The 19,805-nt window shown below is 60.8% G+C and overlaps 1 protein-coding gene across 3 annotated transcripts; it reads right to left on the minus strand.

Moving 5' to 3' along the window:
• Positions 1-659: 659 nt before the first annotated feature.
• On the minus strand, positions 660-19,582 carry MED24 (mediator complex subunit 24). 3 transcript variants are annotated; one of them, XM_055820445.1, is made up of 26 exons: positions 19,495-19,582; positions 19,110-19,248; positions 16,607-16,689; positions 16,039-16,077; positions 14,462-14,535; positions 13,166-13,389; positions 12,467-12,578; positions 11,844-11,994; positions 11,486-11,599; positions 10,774-10,821; positions 10,464-10,546; positions 10,005-10,091; positions 9,575-9,686; positions 8,793-8,935; positions 7,956-7,993; positions 7,180-7,262; positions 5,730-5,908; positions 5,522-5,621; positions 4,973-5,148; positions 4,627-4,891; positions 4,236-4,417; positions 3,842-3,935; positions 3,398-3,497; positions 1,493-1,570; positions 1,172-1,320; positions 660-1,025 (listed from the first exon to the last, which is right to left on the minus strand). In XM_055820445.1, exons 2-26 carry the CDS (start codon positions 19,237-19,239, stop codon positions 909-911), a joined length of 2,961 nt encoding a protein of 986 aa, XP_055676420.1. In that variant the 5' UTR covers positions 19,240-19,248; positions 19,495-19,582; the 3' UTR covers positions 660-908. The 3 variants fall into 3 exon arrangements, with proteins under 3 accessions (XP_055676420.1, XP_055676419.1, XP_055676421.1); XM_055820444.1 differs by having other exon boundaries at positions 10,464-10,549; XM_055820446.1 differs by lacking the exon at positions 19,495-19,582 and adding an exon at positions 18,370-18,504 and having other exon boundaries at positions 10,464-10,549; positions 19,110-19,247.
• Positions 19,583-19,805: the final 223 nt, after the last annotated feature.

Genomic DNA, 19,805 nt, shown 5'->3' on the forward strand with positions numbered 1-19,805 from the left:
GCCGAGGCGGGTGGGAGGCACAGCGCAGCCCTGGGGATGTGGCAGGGACCAGGCTCAGCGCCAAGGCAGCCCAAGGGGAAGGCTGGTGCCCAGCTACCCCCAAGCCCTGCTTCCCCCTTTCTCATGAGTCAAATAGAAAATATAAATGAAAGGAGCAGAGGCGAAGCCCTTCTGGCCTTGCCACCCCCTCAGGGTCAGGGTTTCGTGACAGTGAGAGGCAGATTCACCACTGAAGCAGCTGACTGGGTGGTGGGACAGCCCCGCGGAGCAGCCTCTCCCAGCACGAGGCCGGCGCAGCGCTGGCGAGGCCGTGGTTACTCACTCATGCTCACGTGGAAGAATTTCCAACAAGAATTTGCTTGCAGCTTACAGCGTGGCAGGAAAGCATCCCCGCTCCACCCTTCTGCATGTCTGCAGCCGGCCAGCCGCAGGCACTCGCTCCCCAACCGGAGCATCACGAGCAGCCCATCACCCACCCAGGATCAGGGCAGGTGAGGAAGGGACGGAGCAAGTGTGATTCCCTCCCCACCCAGCGTGGGTCTCGGCCACTTACTCTCCCATCACTCCCCGCACGAAGCCTGCCCTGAGAGGGGGGATGTGGGAGCCCCAGGGCCCTGAGCTGCAGTCAGGAAACCGAACAGAAATGAAGCAAAGTCTGGTTCTACAAAAGAATGAAATGAGTTATAGAAAAAAAGGAGGGGGTTGTCTCAGTCTCTGAAAGCGCATCGCGAGGCAGCGAGATGCCGCTGGGAGGCCGAACGCAGAGGGAAGCAGCCCCTGGGCAGGGCCAGGCTGAGCCCACCGGGACAGGGAAGCGTTCCAGTCCCAGCCCAGCATCCAGGTTCTCACAGATCTCCCAGCAGCTGCCCGGCCGCCCTCTCCTGCACGGCAGAAGGGAGTTGCCCTGCTCACAGTGCAGCAATGGCCTTGGCAGCGACACGGCGGCCCAGGGGCAGGCTGAGATCTGTGATGGCCAGGACAATTTTGGGACTGGACATGGTGGACACTTTCACCAGCTCTGAAACCTGCCCGGAGAGAGGAGAAGCACAGGTGACTCACAACAGTGCTGGGGACATGAGAGCCGAGCAGTGGGACTCGCCCGGATGCGCATCTGTCCCATGGGAACAGAACAACCCGTGACCAAGAAGGATGTCACAGCCACGGGACTCACCATGGTGAAGGGCATGAACTGGAGGATGCTGCCACGGCTGCCCTGCTCCAGACAGTCCACGCACTCCTCCATGAACCACTGGACAAACTGGGTGTGGGTACCGGCTGTCTTGGCCCCCAGGATGGAAGAGATGAGCAGGAAGAGATTTGCTGTGGAGACAGGGAAATATCAAAAGCCAGGCCACTCCAGGAAGGCTGGGGGTGGCCCCAGCCTCCCAGACAGGGGACAGGTCCCCACCAGTGTCCCGGCATGGCTGGATCTGACTCCACAGCCAGGTCTCACTGCCAGATACCCCCGCTGGGAGCCGGCCCCAGCCATTACCTAGCACCCTGTTCAGCGGGTCCCTCATGCTGACGGTGTGAAGCTGGGAGGCGGAGAGCGAGCTGCTCATCGAGCGATCTGTTGGGAAGGAGAACACGTGTCAGGCTGGGGGGAGGCTGGAACAGCCCCCTCAGCTGCACCAACATGCCCACCCTGGCCAGCTCTGGCCCTCCGAGCTTGCCCAGCCCTTGGGCTGCAGGAGGGGCTTTGCCATGAGCTACACCATGGAGTGGGAGAGGTTCGGATCGCAGGCCTTGGTGCCCTCCGCACCCAAACGAGCAGAGTCTTCGCTGCTCAGGCAGAGCAGAGACAGGCAGCAGGCAGGCAGCCTCTGCCCCGGTCACTGCGGGCAGGCAGCGCAGGCTCACACATGCCCCAGGCATGACGGAGCACAGCAGCCCAGGGAGGGCTCCACATGCTGCTACTGCTGCTCCTGGGCTATGACACTTCACTCTTGCACAAGCCAGATTTATTCTGAGTCTGACCAAGTTTAATGACATCTCCAAAGGGTAAGCGTGAGTGAGACCGTGAGTGTGCCTCCCTGGTACTCCCTGCTCGTTTTTAATTGCGGCGGTGACTCGTCCCTGACGCTCCACAAGGGCACGAGCAATATAACGCAATGTCACGATCAGAAGAGAAGAAGAGCATCCTGCCAAGGCAAAGCAACGTGCACGCTACATATCCTGTGCACGCTGCCTGCAGCACAGCCGGCTGGGCGGAGCGAGCCAGATGTTCGACAGCTGCACAGCAGCACTCAGATCTCACTCTCAGGGTGCAATTTAGCTACCAGAGCTGAGGCATGTCCAACAGACTAGCAGCAGATTTTGGGACAGAGCAAGGGGATTTATCTGACCCAAACCATGAAGCACTGCTGGGTGCTCCTGTGGGAGAGGACCTCGGCCATCTCTGTCCAGTGGGATGGGAATCTCCCAGGAAGGCTCTTGTGCAGACCCCGCAGGACACAACTACTGCCAAAAATCAGCAGGACCCACCTTATGCTGCTCTGAGGATGCTCACCAAAAAAATAAAGCCCTCCCACACTTTTCTCACAGAATCACAAGTTACGTGGCTGCTGCAGGAAGCAGCATTTCCACATCACTGCAGCAAACAGCCCAAAAAAAGTCCTGAATGTCACTGGAAAGAGATGGAACTGCCTCAAAAGTTAAAAAAAGATAGTGAAATAAAGGGAAAACCCCATATTTCAACAGTAATGAAACCAACAAAAACCACAGGTTGATGGATGTGTCGAAAATTAGTAAGTAAAGAATAACTTTAGATAAGGGCATTAGGAGAAACAATGACCAAGGAACATCGTGACTCACTGCCCAGGAGGCCAGACAATGTATGTGGGAGCCATGATAGCACCCCACCACAGCAGGAGGGCACGGCACGGCCTGCCGGAGCTGTCGCAACCCAGGGCACTGTGCTGCGGGGGACACAGAGACATGACGGCAGGGACTCGTCAGCTCCGCTCGCTGCCTTGTTAACAACAGTGGAATTTCAGGATTTAGCCACAGCCATCAGGAATGTCACCTCCTGCCACTCTTGCTCAGCACATCAGCTCTTCGGTCCCACGCAGAGTGGCTGGGGGGGACAAGGCTCTTAACAAAGCTTCCTGAAGCCCCTCGTGCGTAACGCACTGGGTTGGGTGGCAACATCACGGGGCGAAGGTGTAACGTCATCCCCTTTCCTAAGCTGTTCTGATCCAAGAAATAAAAAGAGTTTGACCTTTTTTGAGTGCAAAAGCTCCAGGGGAACTCAGCAAAACACACTCAAACACTCTGAATCTTCACCTTTTTTTGGGAAAAGCAGCAGTTTTGAGCCAATACACGTTTCACCGCCAGAAACAAGCGGCGACGCAGACCGGTGCCTTGCCCAGGAGTCGCCCTCCCCGCCTGCACTTACTGGGGCTGGAGAGGATGTTGGCGTCCTCCTCGTTGGAGCTCAGCAGGCGCATGAGCTTGGAGGGCTGAGTGTCATCCAGCGGGAAGAGGCTGATGTAATCCTGCGGGGGGCAGAGGGAGTTCAGCCCTGCCTGCCCCTCTCCAAGGGGGGATCCTCGCCCCCCTCCCCAGGGCAGATGACCCACCTTGGGCTCTGCACAGCCCCGCGGCCCAGGACTATGATCCCTTCAGGGAGACCCCTGCCCTGTTCACCCAGAGCATCTCAGCCTAAGCCTACCGCATACAGACCATCTCCTTACAGCTCCCCCCCCCCCCCCCTTCCCCAAAAAAGGGAACGGGAAATCCGGTATTTTAAGGTCAAAAAGCCTCAGACAGCCCACAGAACCTCCCACAGCCACTGCCCACTCTTGTGCACAGACCGAACCCCGCTCCAGGCCAGACTCACCTCAATATCCTCACGGTGCCTCTTCTTCTGCCTGGCAGACGCCTGGCCCTTGTTGTGGGAGGAGTAGGAGCTCAGGGCACACCAGACGGAGAGCCTGGGGACAGAGCAGGGACACTGCAAGGTGCTGCCAGCCCACCTGGATGATGGTGCACGGGCAAGGGAAGACGGCAGAGCCCAGAGCACGCGCCAGGACAGGACACAGCAGGTCCAAGGTGAGGAGCAGCAAGGAATGGGGCCCGGGACACCAGCATGTCTGTTCCTCTCGGCACTGTGCCAGGGCCAGGGTAAGAACTGGGTGGCTGGGACCCCCATCCCAGCACAGAACATCTCTCCATTTCCACAAACAGGCCCATCTGCCCTCAAGGAGACTGCACCTGCGGGTCTGGGGTCTTACTTGGCCAGGGCCTTTCCCGGTGGGTCCATGAGGGTGTGCCACTTGGAGGAATCCGTGAGCAGGTTGGGCAGGATGTAGCCCAGCAGGGTCAGTGTCAGCTGCTGCATGTCCAGGCAGAAGATGGCATAGAGCAGCTCCACAGCCCGCAGCGTGTGCTCCTTCCGTGTCTCCTTCAGCAGCTCCTGCGAGGTGGAAGGCAGAGCTGAGGGGAAGCACAGGCACGGCTGGGCCTGCGCCGCTCACCTCCAGCGCCCAGGACCACCACAGCAGCCAGCCCAGGCAAAACCAGCACTCCTGGGCACCAAGAGCATGGGCTAGACCCAGCAGTCCCGGGCTCAACACCCAGCCACAGCACGGTGGGCCACAGCCACCTCCTTCCTGCACCCCATACCTTGACCAGGTTGTTGCAGAACCAGTAGACGCCCCCCATGTGCAGCAGGGTGTCGAAGATATGGATGGAGCGGCTGTCGACCCAGCCCTTCTCCAGCACCTTGGTGAACACGCTCATCAGCACCTCCTTGATGGGCTTCTTGGGGGGCAGCAGGTTCCAATAGGGGATGGTGTCCATGCCCGTGGAGGGGAACTTGATCTGCGTGGCCGTCTGCTGCAGGACATCCGCACACATGTGCTCCAGGATGGAGCTCATGATCACCACGCTGCAGCAGAGAGACGCGGGGTCACACAGGCTCTGGAAGGGGAAGGAGGACAGGAGACGGCACGGCATGGGATGTGCTCACCGCTCATTGTAGAACTGCAGTGTGTTCTCGCTGTACAGAGGGGTGGCCAGCTGCCGGATCATCTGCAGGGACTTCTCCCGCTCATCCAAGCCCAGCATGCGGACGTGGGCCACCAGCCAGGCCACTGCACACACTGCCATGCTGCACACTTTCCCCTTGATGTTGTCTGTGATTTTCTAGGAGAGGAGATGGGAGCGGAGGTGGATGAGCCCAGACGTGTGGATGCACAGGTTTTATCTCAGCATCACCTCCCAGGGCTGTGAGACCCAACTGCAGGATCCAAGCCCTCCTCTCCTCCATGGGGTGAACATGCCCCTGGCAGCCCCACTGCCACCAGTGGGGCTGTTCAGGGCAGCATCAAGGGGCTGGAGCCATCTCAGTTCCCCACCCAAGTCATGAAGGAGCCAGCAAGCTCTGCAGTGGCTGCAGGAGCATTCAGGGCAGGAGGACAGGGGACCCCTGCCCTGCTCAAGCCTTAGCCCTTCCTCAGGACACCGGGCAGTACCAATGCCCCTGCTCTGCCCCACACCATCCTCCCACCAGGCCAACCTGGATGGACTCAAAGGTGAGGACGCTGTTCTCCCAGGCATTGAGGATCTCCAGGATGGCAGCCGAGATGCTCAGACACGCCTCATGCCACTTCATCTGCCTGTCGGGGAAAAGAGAGGCAGGGGTGCTTCAGGCACTCGTTCAGAGCAGCCACGGGGCCAGAGAAGATGGGTGGGTGGCAGGGTGGGCACACAGGCTGAACTCTTACACCAGCTTCATCTCGGAGGAGTTGTTGAGGAGGGCAACCAGCGATTCCACCTTGGTGGAGTCCGGGCGGAAGCAGGGGTGGTCGGGGTTGAGGATCTTCCCTTCCTCAGGCATGCAGGTCAGCATCCAAGTCTCAAAGAAGGGCACCTCGCCTGGCGGGCTCGACTCCGACAGGATCACCTGGAAAAGGAACCGGCACGGGGGTCGCCATGCAGCCTCCACCCTGCAGGGACCCTGCTGGGGACCCCCCACCCTGGGGTGCTCATGGCTGGGGAAGCAGCGCCACCCTGTGGCCTGCGTGGAGAGGCAGGCACTGGTCAGTCCCCAGTAAGGCACTGGTTTCCAGTCTGTGGGCTTGCCCCCTCTACCAGAGGACTCCCCGGGGCACCACAGCCCATATCAGAGCAGCGCTCCAACGGCTTCCCTCCGGGAGATGCCAGGACAGGACCGGTCCCAAGGGGCCGCATGCCTGGCAGGGGGGTCACCATGTCCTACCCAGAAAGAGCCCCTGAGCCACGGCTCGGGGTCCCCAGCGCCGGCTGGCCCACGGCTCCGCAGGGTCGGGGCAAGCAGCCCAGGGTCGGGTCGTACAGCCCAGCTAGCAGGCAGCTGGGAGGGCTGGGAATCCCACACGCTGCTTCCTCCCTCCAGCCCACCATCACCCAAGGGACACTATTTTTGTCAAAAAAGTTTTGCACATCTGTTCAGCAGCAGCTGGTCAGGAAAGTCGCTCTGGGCCAGGCCAGAGGATGAGACCTCATCCGACAGCCCCAGGCACGTCCGCTCCAAGCTGCCTCCAGCCAGGATTCCCCCTCTCCACTCCCCAGGGCTGATGGGGCAAGCGCCCTCCCACCTGCCTTTTGCTCCCTCTACACGTTCCCAGTGTTTCGGTATCGTTTTGCCTCCCAACACACACAGATGTCGAAACCTGGAAAATTTTCATGCAACCGAAGCGCTGTTTCCTCAGTGGGGCTGCAAGTTCCTCCTCTCATGGGGGAGGGCTGACGCTCAGCCTGGCTGCATGGCCACCCCCCCGCCAGTCAGTGCCAAACCGGAGAGGCAATGGTGGGAAAAGTCCAGTGAGATCAGAGCCAGCCCAGAGCGGGTACGGAGGCAGCGCTCCCACCGATACCATGGTACCATAAGGGGAGCACAACCAAAGCCCTCAGGAAGGCTGCAGCCACCCCGCTCCATCGCCTGACGCAGCAGGGGTGGATTTCTACCTGCACCAGGCAAAAGGCACTGGGTGCTTTACCCCACATGGCAGGGTGGCCGCGGGGACAGCAGGGACAGTGGCAGACTGGCCACTAGAGGAGGCTGGCAGGCTGCAGCGCATGGGCTGCGCTCAGAAAGTCTGAGCCCCATCCCTCGGGAGGATGCCTACCCCCCCAGCCCCATCCCTCGGGAGGATGCCTACCCCCCAAGCCCCATCCCTCGGGAGGATGCTTTACCTCCGAGCCGTAGGTCTGGGCCACGTGGCACAGCATGAGGAAAGAGATGTCGAAGAGCAGGGCCCGAACGGAGGCTGCTTTGGCTGAGGGAGAAGAAACAAACACTTGGGGATCTCCAGCCTCAGCACAAGGAGGGAGACAGGCAGGAGCCCTGTGAGCTCGGGGGCCGGGACCCTGCTCCCCCAAGTAGCTTTTCTAACCCCCAAGTGCTTGTGTGGAAACCCCAGGGATGGGCCAAGTGCCCCCGTTCACCCCGTCTGCCCCTGCTGGAGCCCCCAGCGCAGCTCTGGCCTCCTGTTCGGCAGCCCCAGCCTATCCCCCAGCTCCCCCCATTCCATGGAAGGTCAGAACACTCAGCAAGTTTCATCACACGCAAATGCAGTCAGAGTCCTTATCTCGGGCTCTGTGCTGACACATCACCCCTTCCAGGGAGGGAGCCAGGCCCCAAGGGGCCCCGCAGGCTCAGCCGGGGAGAAGGAGCTCTCCCGCCGCAAGCAGGGAACAGAACACCCCACATTCAGGATTGGACACGCGTGCCACACATGAGGGCAGTGGGTGTCCAGGAGCCCAGATCCCTGCTGGCACCTGGCCATGTGCCCCCTGTGCCGGGCTCCCTGCCGGCAGCCCCCAGCTGGACCCAGCACAGCTCGGCTCACTCTGGCTGGCGCCACAGCCAGTCCCAGCTTAATCCAGCCGGGCCCCACAGTGTCCCAGCACGTGGCGGCAGCGGGAAACGCAGCTCAAACCACCCCACACACGGACAGGCACGCACTTACAGCTTTCTGCAGTGATGTGCTTCGTGAATTCGTTCAACCTAGAGGAGGCAAAGAGTGCCAGAGCAAAGCGTTAGCATCACGCGAAACGAGCCGCTTCCCACCCCAGCGATCCCTTCCTGCACCCCACCCCAGCACCCAGCTCCGCGCCCCACACAGGGGAGCAGGGTGGGCAGGGACCTGTGGGGCCCAGCTCGGCAGACACCCTCCAGCACAGCAGGGATGAGCCGCCTCCTCCCTCTGCTCCCCTGCAGCAAAACAGGTCCAGCAACGCTGCTTTTCCCCACACCCACTCAGCCCAATGTTGGAGCGCATTGTCCTCTCGCCAGAGCCAGCTCTGCCCGGCTGCGTGGGGATTTCTCCATACCGCAGCGGCACGCACCCCCAAACACAGCGGGCACAGTGGGGCCGTGCACCCAGCCGGACTGGCGTGGCTCGAGCTGCCTCAGACCTCCCTTGCTCGAGGAAGTTGATCACGCAGCCCCACGCGTGCTGGTGCATGTGCTCTAACCAGGACACAGGCGTCCGGGGACTAAAGGCGTGCACACGGCAAGCGCCCTCGATCTGAGGCTCTGCCAGCGCTTTCAAGTTCTCTTAATACCCTTAAACCAACCTGACTTCGATTCTCTCCCCTGTTCAGGCAGAAGCAAAGGAGCTGGGGTGCTGTGGGGTGCAGCCTCCCCAAGATCCCAGCCCTCCCCAGGGCTCTGCTGGACCCAGTGCTGCACAGACACCGGCTCAGAGGCACATCCAGCCCAGTCTGGGGGACAGTTTGGGGGGCTGCAAGCCCACCCCAGCCCCACAGTCACCAGGGACAGTGTTGTCCAGGTGGTCACTTACTTGATGAACTTTCGAGCGAAGGATTTCAGCTTGCCCGTTGCTGCTGCCGCTGCCAGCAGCAAGTCCAGGCTCTTCCCAGACAGCATGTGACCCAGGACCCCCAGCAAGCCCTCGGGGGACTTGGAGTGATCTGCATCCATGGTCTACCAAAAAAAAAAACAACCACCCAATTAAAAAAAAATAATAAAGGAGGAAAGAGAAGTCATGGGGAACGTGTGCTACAGAGCAGCAGTAAAGCTCCAGCTGTGGGGGCAGAGTTGATTGGCTGCCAGGGCTGTCCTGCGAGGCCTCGGTGAGCAGGGACCCGCGGGGCTTGGGGAGGTTTGGGATGGAGCCCTCCGTGCCCCAAGCACCAGAGAGCACGGCGCAGGGGAGAGCCAAAGTGCACTGGGGCAGCACAACCAGCAGCAAAACATTCTCTCGTACTCAGCAGCAGCAAAGCAACCAGAGTGACACAGGGAGTCCCCAGGGACCGGGGGAGACGCACACGGGGAAGCGGCCGAGTGCAGGATGGGCAGAGCTGGCGAGGCTCAGGCTGCTGGCACTGACAACAACACGCAGCCTGACAGCTCCTTTGGCTTCCTGGGAAGGAGGAGGGGAGCCCCCTGATCTCCACGGCAGAGCGGCAAGGCCGGGAGCGATTCCTTCATTCCTCCACCCCAGCACAGGGGGAAATCAGGCACCTCCCAACGACCCCAGTTGCCTGGTGAGACTGGTGCTGCTGGAAACAGGCTCTGGAGCCATGACCCACCTGCCCAGTATGGATGCAGGAGGGGACTCACCTTCAGGATGTTGGTGACAGTCGGCTCAGCCCTCAGGATGAGCCCTGGATTTGGCTGGATGTTGGCGTTCTCTGCCGATTTCAAGCGCGGAGCGTGTTCTCTGTCTGCTGTCCTGGGGGATCCGCAAAGACGAGCCAGTGAGCAGGAATTCATTACCCTGCCTCACTCCTCCCCACGCTCAGCCACCTCTACCAGCGGCACCCCTGAGGGAAGACCACCACCAGCTGCCACTCCGAGAGGACGGACTTTGACTGTACTGAATCTGTCACCAAAAGCAAAGCCTTGTCCCTCCAGGCCATGGTGTCCCAGCTGCAGGACAGCCAGCGGCATCACAGCTGGTCCTTTACACTCCCCACCCTGCCCCAAGGAGGACAGCAAGAGGAGGTGCTCCAACCCCACTTGGTTACCCAGATTTTTGAGAGCACTGTACCTTTTGGCGATCAGGTTGGTCATGTTGGCCTCTGAAAGCAGCCCCTGCTTGCTGCACTCCTGCAGGAGGAGACTCGTGCAGTCGCAGCTGAAAGAGAGAGAACGCTAGTCTGAGGGGCAGCACTCCTGCTGCCCCCGGCAGTGCCACAGGGCAGGGGGACCCCTGGGTTGCCCTCCTGGCCCTGCTCCCACTCCTCTGAGGATGCTGCAGGGCCAAAAGCAGCTCCAGATATCACACGGCATCACCAACACGTGAACTGGCTGTCGGATGCTCACTGCCTTGCTCATTTGGCAGCACTGGGTCCTCAGGAAGAAGGAATTGGATCAGAAACTAAACAAGCCTTGCCAGGAGCTGCCCCAGCACCCCGTACCGCAGCACCCCGCAGGGAGGATGGGGTTGTGGTGGCACCAGACAGGCTCAAAGCTCTGCAGGTCAGCCCCGGACACGGCGAGCACTCACTTGCATCGCTGGTCTGCTTTGTCGAGCAGAGGGGTCAGCTTCAGCAGGAACTCGAAGGCACAGTTCACATCCTCGGTGAAATCCTGCTGTGCACAAAGCCAAGCACTCAGCTCGGAGCGCTGCCAACACAAGCCCACCTTCCCCTCCCACGCTGCCTCATCCATTAGAGGAAGATTTTGGGGACATAGACTGTTTCCTACCCCAGCCGCCCCCACGCAGCTCTGGCCAGGCACCAGCACCATCGTGACAAACAGCTTGCTTGTGCACACAATGCGGCGCACAGCTCCAAGCGACAGCCCTCGAGACTCACCTTCTCCCCTTGGGGATACTTCTTGAGTTTAACCAGGACTTGGGGTATCTGAAAGACACAGAGCACGATGTGACCAACCGAGACAGACCCCATCCTACGGTCAGGACTTCCCGCAGGCAGCAGGAGCCCAGGGAGAACATGCCTGCTCTCCCAGTCTAGAGAAAAGAGCATTTCTGGAGCAGTCCCTGCACCCAGGGGACTTTGTGCCCCCATGTCCCCACTACAGCGTCCTCCCACCATCACAGGGAGCCACAGGGCACAGCCACCTCTTGACAGCCAGGCCGGGAGCTGAGACTGTGGAGGAACCCAGCACAGGCCAGGCCTGAAATTACACGCAGATCCCTTTTGTCTGGTACAAAGAAAGGAGGTGAAACAGACTGCTGCAGGCTGCCCACCGCTGAGCTGTGGGAGCGTAGGGCCCAAGGCTGCTGTGGCATCCTTCAAAGGCCACAATTTCCACCCCCCCAACATGCCAGGAAAGCCACTCTGCAAAACAAAGTGGGGCTGGCCTGAAAAGAGGGGCCTTGGACAACAAACCTGATGCTCAGCAAGTTGCAGCAGGGCTGCCGTGGGCTCAGCCGGGCCGCGGGGGAACCCCGAGGGGCACGCTGTGGGAGAGAACTGCTCTGCCAGGGTTCAGCGCTCAGCAGGGGCTGGGCGTGAGGTGAAAAGGCTCAGGGCACTGCACTTGCGGGGAGGGGCTGGGCCCTACCTTCAGGAAGGTGAAGGCTGTCCATTTCAGCTCCTCCGTGCCCTCTGGGGACTCAATGAGGCCCACAAAACAAGCCTTCCAGATCTCCAGCACAAAGAGCGGGGAGGGGATGCGCTGCAGGGCACGGACAAAACACATCCCCAGTGTTGGAAAGGCAATAAAGCACCTCCCCCAAGCACAGCCAAACCCCTGAACCCCCTGCAAAGGTGCCGATGGGCTCATGCTGCTCCCTGCGGCTGCGTCCATACCCTTGGACCAGGATCAGCACAGGGAGTTTAGCAGTACTGAGCTGCAGCGAGGCGCTGGTCCCACAGCCCCAGGCCACCCTGAGCAGGGGAACGAGATGCCACCTCTGTACCTGCATCCTTTTCACCATCATCAGCTGCTCCACCAGCGGCTGGGTCTCTCCCGTGAGGTTCATGGTCCCCTCCAGCAGCACTACAGCATGCACGGTGGGGAAGCCAGTCTTGTTCAGTTGCTCGGAGTGGACTGAGAGCATGGTGGGGATGCTGGGTGGGAGACAACAGCACAGGGTTACTGGAGCCTTGCAGAGACAGATCCTTGCTCCTCCTGTCCCATCCTCCTTTCCCGGCCAAGCCCTTGATCTTTGCTGTCCTGCAGAGGAGCCCTGGGGCACAGCCAAGCCCCTGCACCACAGCCTGGGCCATGGGAGCAGCTCCGGGGGACCCCGAGCAGGGGCAGCAGCTCTGGCACGGCCAGAGCAGCCGAGGGATGGCAAAGGGCCCAGGGTCACCAGAGGAGCAAACCCTGGGTAAGGTGACTTGCGAAGGAGCCACTAGCCCTGTCCCCTACCCTACCCCAGGGCCTCTGGCCAGCCCCAGCTCACCGCCAGTGCAGGGGTCTGAGCCAGGAAGGGCCTGGAAAGCAGGCAGCTAGTGTGGCAGGTGGCTCTCAGCCCCCAGAGCAGGGCTCAGACCCATTGTACCCTCCGAGCCCACGCAGCCAGCAGCACAAAGCTACCTCTTGATGAGGGAGACGCAGTCGTCAGCCTGGCTTCGCAGCGGGGAGTTGCTGAGGCTGTTCAGGTTCTCCCCCAGCTTGACGAGGGACTGCTCCACAGTGCTCCAGGAAGCTGGGGAGGGAGGGCAGGAATTCAGCGGGGTGGGACGGTGACAGGCTGAGAAGCCGGGCAGGCTGGCTCCCAAGCCCGCAGCAGCACGGAGGGGCTGCCAAGGCTGGGGCTCCCTGCCAGGCCCCGTGGTGAGCAGAAGTCGGCACACCTCTGCGAACTCAAGCCCAGGGTCTGCGTGCCACCCAGTGCTCCTGCTCCAGGCTGGGCCTGGCACAGCCGCTTGGCCAGACGCAGGCACCAAGGGAAGGTGCAGAGCCGTGCCAGGCAATGCTGGCGGAGCACAGGGCCCGCCACGCGCCCAGGAACAGCTCACGCAGCCTTCACATTAATTCTGCTCCTTTTCCAAGGGCAGCACGGAGGGGAGGGGGCAGAGGGTGGCACAGAGCCAGGGAGGAGACTGTTACAGCAACAGGGCTGAAAGATGGATGGGCTTGGAGCTGCAGGGACAATGCGGCAGGAGCCGGGCAGGGGGAAGGGAGAGGTGGCAATGACATCTCCCCAGGGCCAGCGGCACCTAGGAGGAAGCCCTGGCAGCAGCCACGGGCGGGCAGAGCGTGCTGCAGGGCAGGGCAGGGTCAGCAACATACACGTCTCCTCCAGCTTCGCGATGTGGATCAGGGCGCGGTTCTTGGTACTGCCGAGCATCTTCTCCAGCCGCTCCAGACACATCTTCAGCTGGCTCTCAGCTGCCGCCTGCTCCAGTGTCTCCTTCACCTTCTCAGTGTAGAAGGCCGCACAGCGCAGGAGCCAGTTGAGGGCACTCATCAGTGCCCGGCAGAGGCCGATGCACTCCTCTGCTTTGCCGTGGCAGCTGGGAAGGGGAGAGAAACGGGACTGTGCTCACCACGGGCCGGGCCACTGCCCCCAGGGAAACTGAGGCACAGAAACAGGGCAGGCTGGGGAATCCAAACCCATGTCCTGTGCTCCCAGCCCCATCTGCCTGCCGGCTCCTCTGCCACAGATGCCAACCTGCTCAGCCCACGAGCATCCCTGCTGAGCCAGGGGAAATAAAGTCTCCCCAGTGCAGCCTTCTCTCTGGCCACTCTACTACAGGGAAACTTTCCAAGCCTGTAATCAAATTATCTTGCTAAGAGAGGCTCAGCATCAATCAATGTGCTGCGAGAGGTGAATGCTTTCCCCTCCTGATGCACAAATCATTGGGGCCAGAAGTTTTGATCAAATTAAGCAGAGGATCAGATTAGGCAGGGACTGGATTAAGTGGCCAGCTCTGCAGTTGGCCAGCAACAGCTCCTTGTCAACATCTGTGACTGATGCATATTCATTGCTGCTGCTTCATTTCATGTAATTGAAGAGCTGGTACCTTCAGCCTTCCTCTTCCTCCCGCTACCCCCACCACCACATGCTCTCTGCTTCGGCCTCCCAGAAGAGGCTGTCAGGGGTTAACAGGAAGATTTCTGAGTTTTCTAAAAAAGTTTTTGTGGCCTGAATTGTCTGGACTCCCCTGGGTCCTGCAACACCAGCGGAAGAGCACGAAGCAAAACAAGGCAGCTGCCTGGAGTGCCTGGGGCAGCACAGGCAGGACTGCAAGCACTGGCAGACGGGGACACGTAGCCAGGGCTCTGGGAAGCTGCAGAGGCCACACAAGAGAAAGGAAACGCTCTGAGGGGACACACAGTCTCAGGCCACATGGATTACACCCACCCCTATCTACCTGAGCCAGGCAGGAATATCACCGCGGAGACTTTTATCCCCAAATAGGTGGGTTTCTTCCAGCTTCCCACAAAGCTGGTGGGGTTTTGGACTCCCTCTGCTCTTCCCATGCCGGCACTCGCGTGGCAGCCCAGCCTGGGGCAGCAATTCGGGAATGGACATGGAGCTGGAGGGGGAACCCGCCTCCCTCGGCTGGAAGCGCCACACCATACCTGAGGCGATCGCAGAACATGTCCATGATCTCCAACAGCGACTGGACACACAGGTCCCGGGAGAAGTCATCGAACTAGAGCAGGGGAACAAGGAGGGACATCAGATGGGGGCTGCCAGGCTTCAAGGGCTCCAAAAACAAACCTAACCCCTCCCTCCACGGGCTGGGCTGGGCGCTGCCGGCAGCAGGACGCTTGCCCTGGCAGCTGCCCAGCAGCCACTTGAATGAGAACTAGGTCAGGGCTGTCCGACGGCCGGGTCGTGCCCTCCCGGGGTTGCAGGAGGCAAGCGGGCCACGGCAGCGACAAACCCGGCTGGGTTTTCTCGGCAGCCTCCCCAAGACGGCGGCGGGGGCCTGAGCTCCGCTCCCCGCCGGCTACCTTGATGCGGCAGTGGCTCGGTGCCAGCCCGCGTGCCCACCCCCGACTCGACGGGGCTGGCAGCACACGCCAACAGCCCGGCTGGCCGCAGGGCTGGGAGGGCGGTGGGCAGCAGAAGCGCGGCTCCCTGCCTCCTCACGGAGCAGATGGGGCCACCCCGCCGGGCCGGAGCTAGCCCGCAGGTCTGCTCTCGGCCCATGCTGATCTGAAGGAGGAAGCCTCGGCTGTCAAGGTCAGCTCTCTGCCTGCCCTGCTGGAACGGGCAGCGACACACAACCAGGAGAACGGTGGACGAGCCTGCACCATTCAGAGCAGACTTGCCGCTGCGCTCAGCATCAGGCAGCTGTACGCTGGCTCTACCCTCTCCTGGAAGGATGTCCACCACCCCGGATGGGTGCTGAGCCCCGCTGAAGGGGTCCTTGCCCTCACCAAGGCTTTACAGCACATTTATGGCACAGCTCCAAGCTCAGCCTGCAGCACCTCAAAACAACGCCAGCGTTGCTACCAGTGCCTTTCTCTTCCCATCCCCCAGTAACAACAGGGAGGTGGGAGAAGAGAAATTATTCTTGCTGAAATTATTCTTCAGAGGTCAGTGCCTGGAGAGGGCAAGGGGCCCGACGCAGCCCGCGAGGGACTATCGTTCCCCACGGAGCAGCCCCATACTCCAAGTGGAGGCAGCCACAGAGGGTTTGTCCCCATCAAAGCAGCACGGGGACACTTGAGCACCCGTGGGAAGCCAGCTGGCCGGGCAGGGTGGGTGGCCACAGCCACGCGGCTTGGGTGCTGGCAGCACTCCCTCGTGAGCAGCGCTGCTTTTCCACCACCAGCTCCGGATCCCCATGGTGCTGCCAGCACCGCTGACCGCAGAGAGATGTGGTTTCCAGCAGCCAGGGTGTGGTTTACACACAGGGCGCTGCGGGGCAGGAGCCTGCCAGGCCCCACACGACAAGGGTACGAGGCTTTCACACCCACAGCCATCCCCAAAACCAGAGTGGGACCTGCCAGGCGCAGCAGCAGCCTGTCCCCAGCGGGACACGGAAGGACTCAGGCACTAATCTGCACTGTCTGACCACTGCTGACTCAGCAGAGGATGTCGTTTTCCACTTGACCTATATTCGGTGAGAGTTGTGGGGCGGGAAATGGATACATGGGTCATAGGTAAAGAGAAAAACCTCAGACAGCACCTGTCAGAGCCGTACCTTGCTGATGGCCGTCAGGACTGTGGAATAAGACACCATCTACAAACAAAACACAAAACCAAAACAAACCCAGTGCAGCAGCGTGTTAGCGGGTGATGTTTGCCAGCGCGATGCTGGTTGCTGAGGAACAGCGAGGTCAGGGCACGGCCCCGCTGCCTGTCACGGCAGACAGGGCTGGGGCATTGACCCGGCACAAATCCAAACAGACATTTTTAGGTGATTGCTGATTTGTTTCACACAAACTTTAGGCAATATGAAATGCCGTGCTAAGAAAGCGCAGAGCTTAGAGCAAGCGCTGAAGCTCTTGGAGGACAAGGATTTCCAACCTGCGTGCAGCCAGGCAATGGGCAGAGGTTATTTACTGAAACATCCCCACCTCAGGCACGCACTGAGCCCTCCACTGCCTGCCCAAGCCCAGGAAAGGCACAGATGGGAGATTTGGGGCATCTGCCTGCCACCGACTCTGCACCTCGGGTTCTTTGCCCACCTGCTAATTGGGGCTGCGAGGTGACACCCAGCAGCGTCTGCAGCGTGAGGCAGGGAGGCAGCACGCGGGGAATGTCATTACCTGGGAGCTGATAGCGTATTTCAGGTAGGACAAGATGAGTGGGTTCGGTGACGGCCCGATCATGGCCTGCTCCAGAAGAGCCTCTGCAAGCAAAGGAGAGGGGCCGGGAGGTCCCAGGTCAGCACGTACACGGTGTGGGGACACACAGACCCACATACGCTCTGTCCTCATCCCACAGAAAAGGTGACAAAGACAAATTGTGCTAACCACAGCAACCCTGCACTGCTCTTCCCTGAAATTAACTGAATCCCACAACTTTCTAATCCCCAGCGGCAAAAGCCAGTAAATAATTCAGGCAGTACAAGCAGCCTGCTGCTAACTCAGCTCTCCCCGGGCACCCTGGCCCCAAAACAGCGCCTGCTGCTCTCCAAACATGTTCCCCTCCCTCCCACGTCCTGCCCAGGAGGCTCTCGCATCCTCTGCTCTGTGACTTTTGCTCTGACACCTGGGGCTGAACTCCAGGCAGACAGTCCCTCTCAGCTGGGACCAACCCTACATGTCTGGCCCTCCCTGCCGCCAGCTGCCTGCCAGCACCGGCCTGTGGACGCTGGAGGGGCTCTGCCCGTCCTATCTGCTCAGTCAAGCCTTTAATTGACCATTTGAACTATGGCAGAACGCAGGAACCACCTCCCAAAAGCAGGCCCCGGGCTGCGGCACCGGCTGTAAGTAGGTCAAAGCACCCAGATGCAAGAGGGGGCAGCAGCCGTTTGGGAAGTCGTTGCCCCAAAGATGAGGAGGAGCAGCAGCCGTTGCTGGATCCCAACCGCGGGAGCAGGAGGCTCCCTGGGTCTCGCTCGAAGGCTGAGACCTCAGCCAAAAGCATCTCAGCTCGAGGACAGAAGGCTAATGGCAGCCTTCCCCTCCCCATCTAATCAGGGAGTGTCAACACAAGCCAGCCACATGCTGTTACCCACTGCAGACGTGTCAGCATAGATTTGCTGGGCACCGCCGTGATCCTGGCAGCTCGTGCCAGCTTTTCCTCCTTTGTAGTTTAAATCCGAAAGGCACGAGCTTGGGAAAGGACAGCTCTAGGGCTGCAGCAAGGGAGGCAGCAGTTGTTACAGCCGGCAGGGTCTCGGGAACAGCCTCCCCGTGTGCCCACAATGCTTGTGCTGCCCAGGATGGAGTCAGCAGCATCATCCTCCCTTTTAAGCCCCCTTTTGCAGCAGGGAAAAAGGGGCTCAGCTCCCTTCCCCCCCTTGCAGAGGGGCTGCCCTCCAACAAAGCCCAGGCTACAAGCCTTTCGCTGGCTAGAAGTGGACCAGGAGAAACCTGTTTCCACAGAAATCACAGGGACTGATTATCTCTGCCCCTGCTTTCTGGGATACACAGACAAGACCACACCAAGCGCCCCACAGGCCCCACTGCCTCAGTGAGTGGGGCAGGAGCTGGTCCCCCATGCCAGGAACAGGCACCAGGGAGCCCCGGGGACCAGCTGGCTGGCAGCAGGGCTGGCCCTCAAGCCAACCGCCTGCCACATCCCCCACCTGTACCAGCCCCCTCCAGCAAATCTGTCTCTCCAGGCCTGCCCCACTGCCACAGCCAGTCCCCATAGCTCCAGCTTGGCTACTCCAGCCCCACATCACCATGGGGCTGGGCACATCCATGCGCTGACCCTACCATGGGCCACAGTGGGAGGAGGAGAAACCTGGCCTGAGGAGCTCAGCTGGAAGGATGTGGCCTAACAAAACCCACCATCATGTGCTAGATGCTGCCAGAAAAAAAACACCGGTAGGATGCAGGGAGGAAAAAAAAACACCCACCGGGAAAAGGTCCCCCACCTCAGTGGGGCAAGAAGTGCTGCTGCCTGTGCTGGAGCTATTTCCCTTTAAAACCCGCAGTGCAGCAATCCTCAAGCAGTACTGTTTATTTATCCAAGGCCTGCAAACATGCGTTTGCTGCACAGGAAAAAAAAACCAACCTAGCAACAAGTTTCTATAATTAGCATAAAAGCTTGGCAAATCTTTAAACCATGGAGCTCAGCAGGTACCAACATTTGGCAAGATTTGTGTCAAACGCCCTTGAATAGGGACGGGAAAAGAAACCCTAATAACTGAGGGTGGGAAGCGGCCTTTGGAGCAGCACCTGGCTCCTTCATAGTGCTTTTTGCTCCCTTGGCTAGATGCACTGAGGAGGCAGACGGGGTCATTATCCCCTCTCAGTGGGGGAAACTGAGGCAGGCAGCAGGAACCTGTGTGCACCCGGTTGGTAAGCGGTGCTGGGGCTGAGCGCCACGGTCCCAGAGCTCTGCACCAGCAGCATTTCAACATGTGCTGCTGCAGTTGGCGGCGATGCCAGCACTGCCTGGGTGTCCTGCCAGCCCACCCCTCCACCACTTGTCCAGTTTTCAGCTGGCTTAACCACAGGGCCACCCCTGGGCCAGGTGACAGGCCCACCCAGGGCACTGCTGGAGCACACCGCCCCGAAGCCCAGAGCCCCATCCAGCCCACCCCTGTGCCCCCGCCCTGCTCCCCACGCCTCCCCCTGCCCCACGGCCCCGGACCTGCCAGGTTGAGGATGTCCCAGGTGGCTCCACGGGGGAAGAACCGCTTCATATTTATGGCCCACTGATAATCGCTCCATCGCTCCTTCCAGGCCTGCAGGATGGCCTGCTTCAGGTTCACCACCTTCATGGCCGCGCCCTGCGAAGGGAGGGTATCGGGGCAAGGCCGGCAGGCTCTGGGGAGGGGGCAGGGATCCCTCACCCCCCGCCGCGGGACAGGCGGAGGGGCTGGGGGGGAGGCAGGCCCCGGCGGCGAGCGGGGCCCAGCGGCTCCCGCAGGAAAGGTGAGGCGGCGCCTGGGGGCCTGGAGCCCCGGGGCCGCGGGGGGAAACTCCAGAGCCGGCCTCGCCGCCCCTCGGCCCCCCCCGGCACTGCCGCCCCTCACCTCGGCCCGGCACCGCGGCGGCCGGCGAACGCTCCCCTCAGCGCCTGGGCACCGCCATGGTGGCACCCGCCAGCAAGCCGGGCGCTGATTGGGCGGCGGGGCGCGGCGGGGCGCGGGGGCTGCTGGGAAGTGTAGTTGGTGGGGAGCGGGGATGGGCAACGGCGCGGGTGTGCAAGCACGGTGCGTGCGAAGGCGTGAGTGTGCAAACGCACGGGTGTGCAAGCACGGTGTGTACAAAGAAGTGGGTGTGCAAAGGCGTGGGTGCCCAAGCACGGGGTGTGTAAATGCCTGGGTGTGAAAATGCATGGGTG

Source organism: Falco peregrinus, chromosome 18, assembly GCF_023634155.1.
Source record: "Falco peregrinus isolate bFalPer1 chromosome 18, bFalPer1.pri, whole genome shotgun sequence".
NCBI classification, from domain to species: Eukaryota; Metazoa; Chordata; class Aves; order Falconiformes; family Falconidae; genus Falco; species Falco peregrinus.

Excerpts from the sequence above, each read along its gene's own strand:
- MED24 (XM_055820444.1), bottom strand. The coding sequence starts at position 19,239 with ATGAAGGTGGTGAACCTGAAGCAGGCCATCCTGCAGGCCTGGAAGGAG. Across the intron at positions 10,550-10,773 it reads AGTATCCCCAAGGGGAGAAG|CAGGATTTCACCGAGGATGT; the intron begins GTGAGTCTCGAG and ends CTTTGTGCACAG. Across the intron at positions 1,321-1,492 it reads CCCGCTGAACAGGGTGCTAG|CAAATCTCTTCCTGCTCATC; the intron begins GTAATGGCTGGG and ends CTGTCTCCACAG.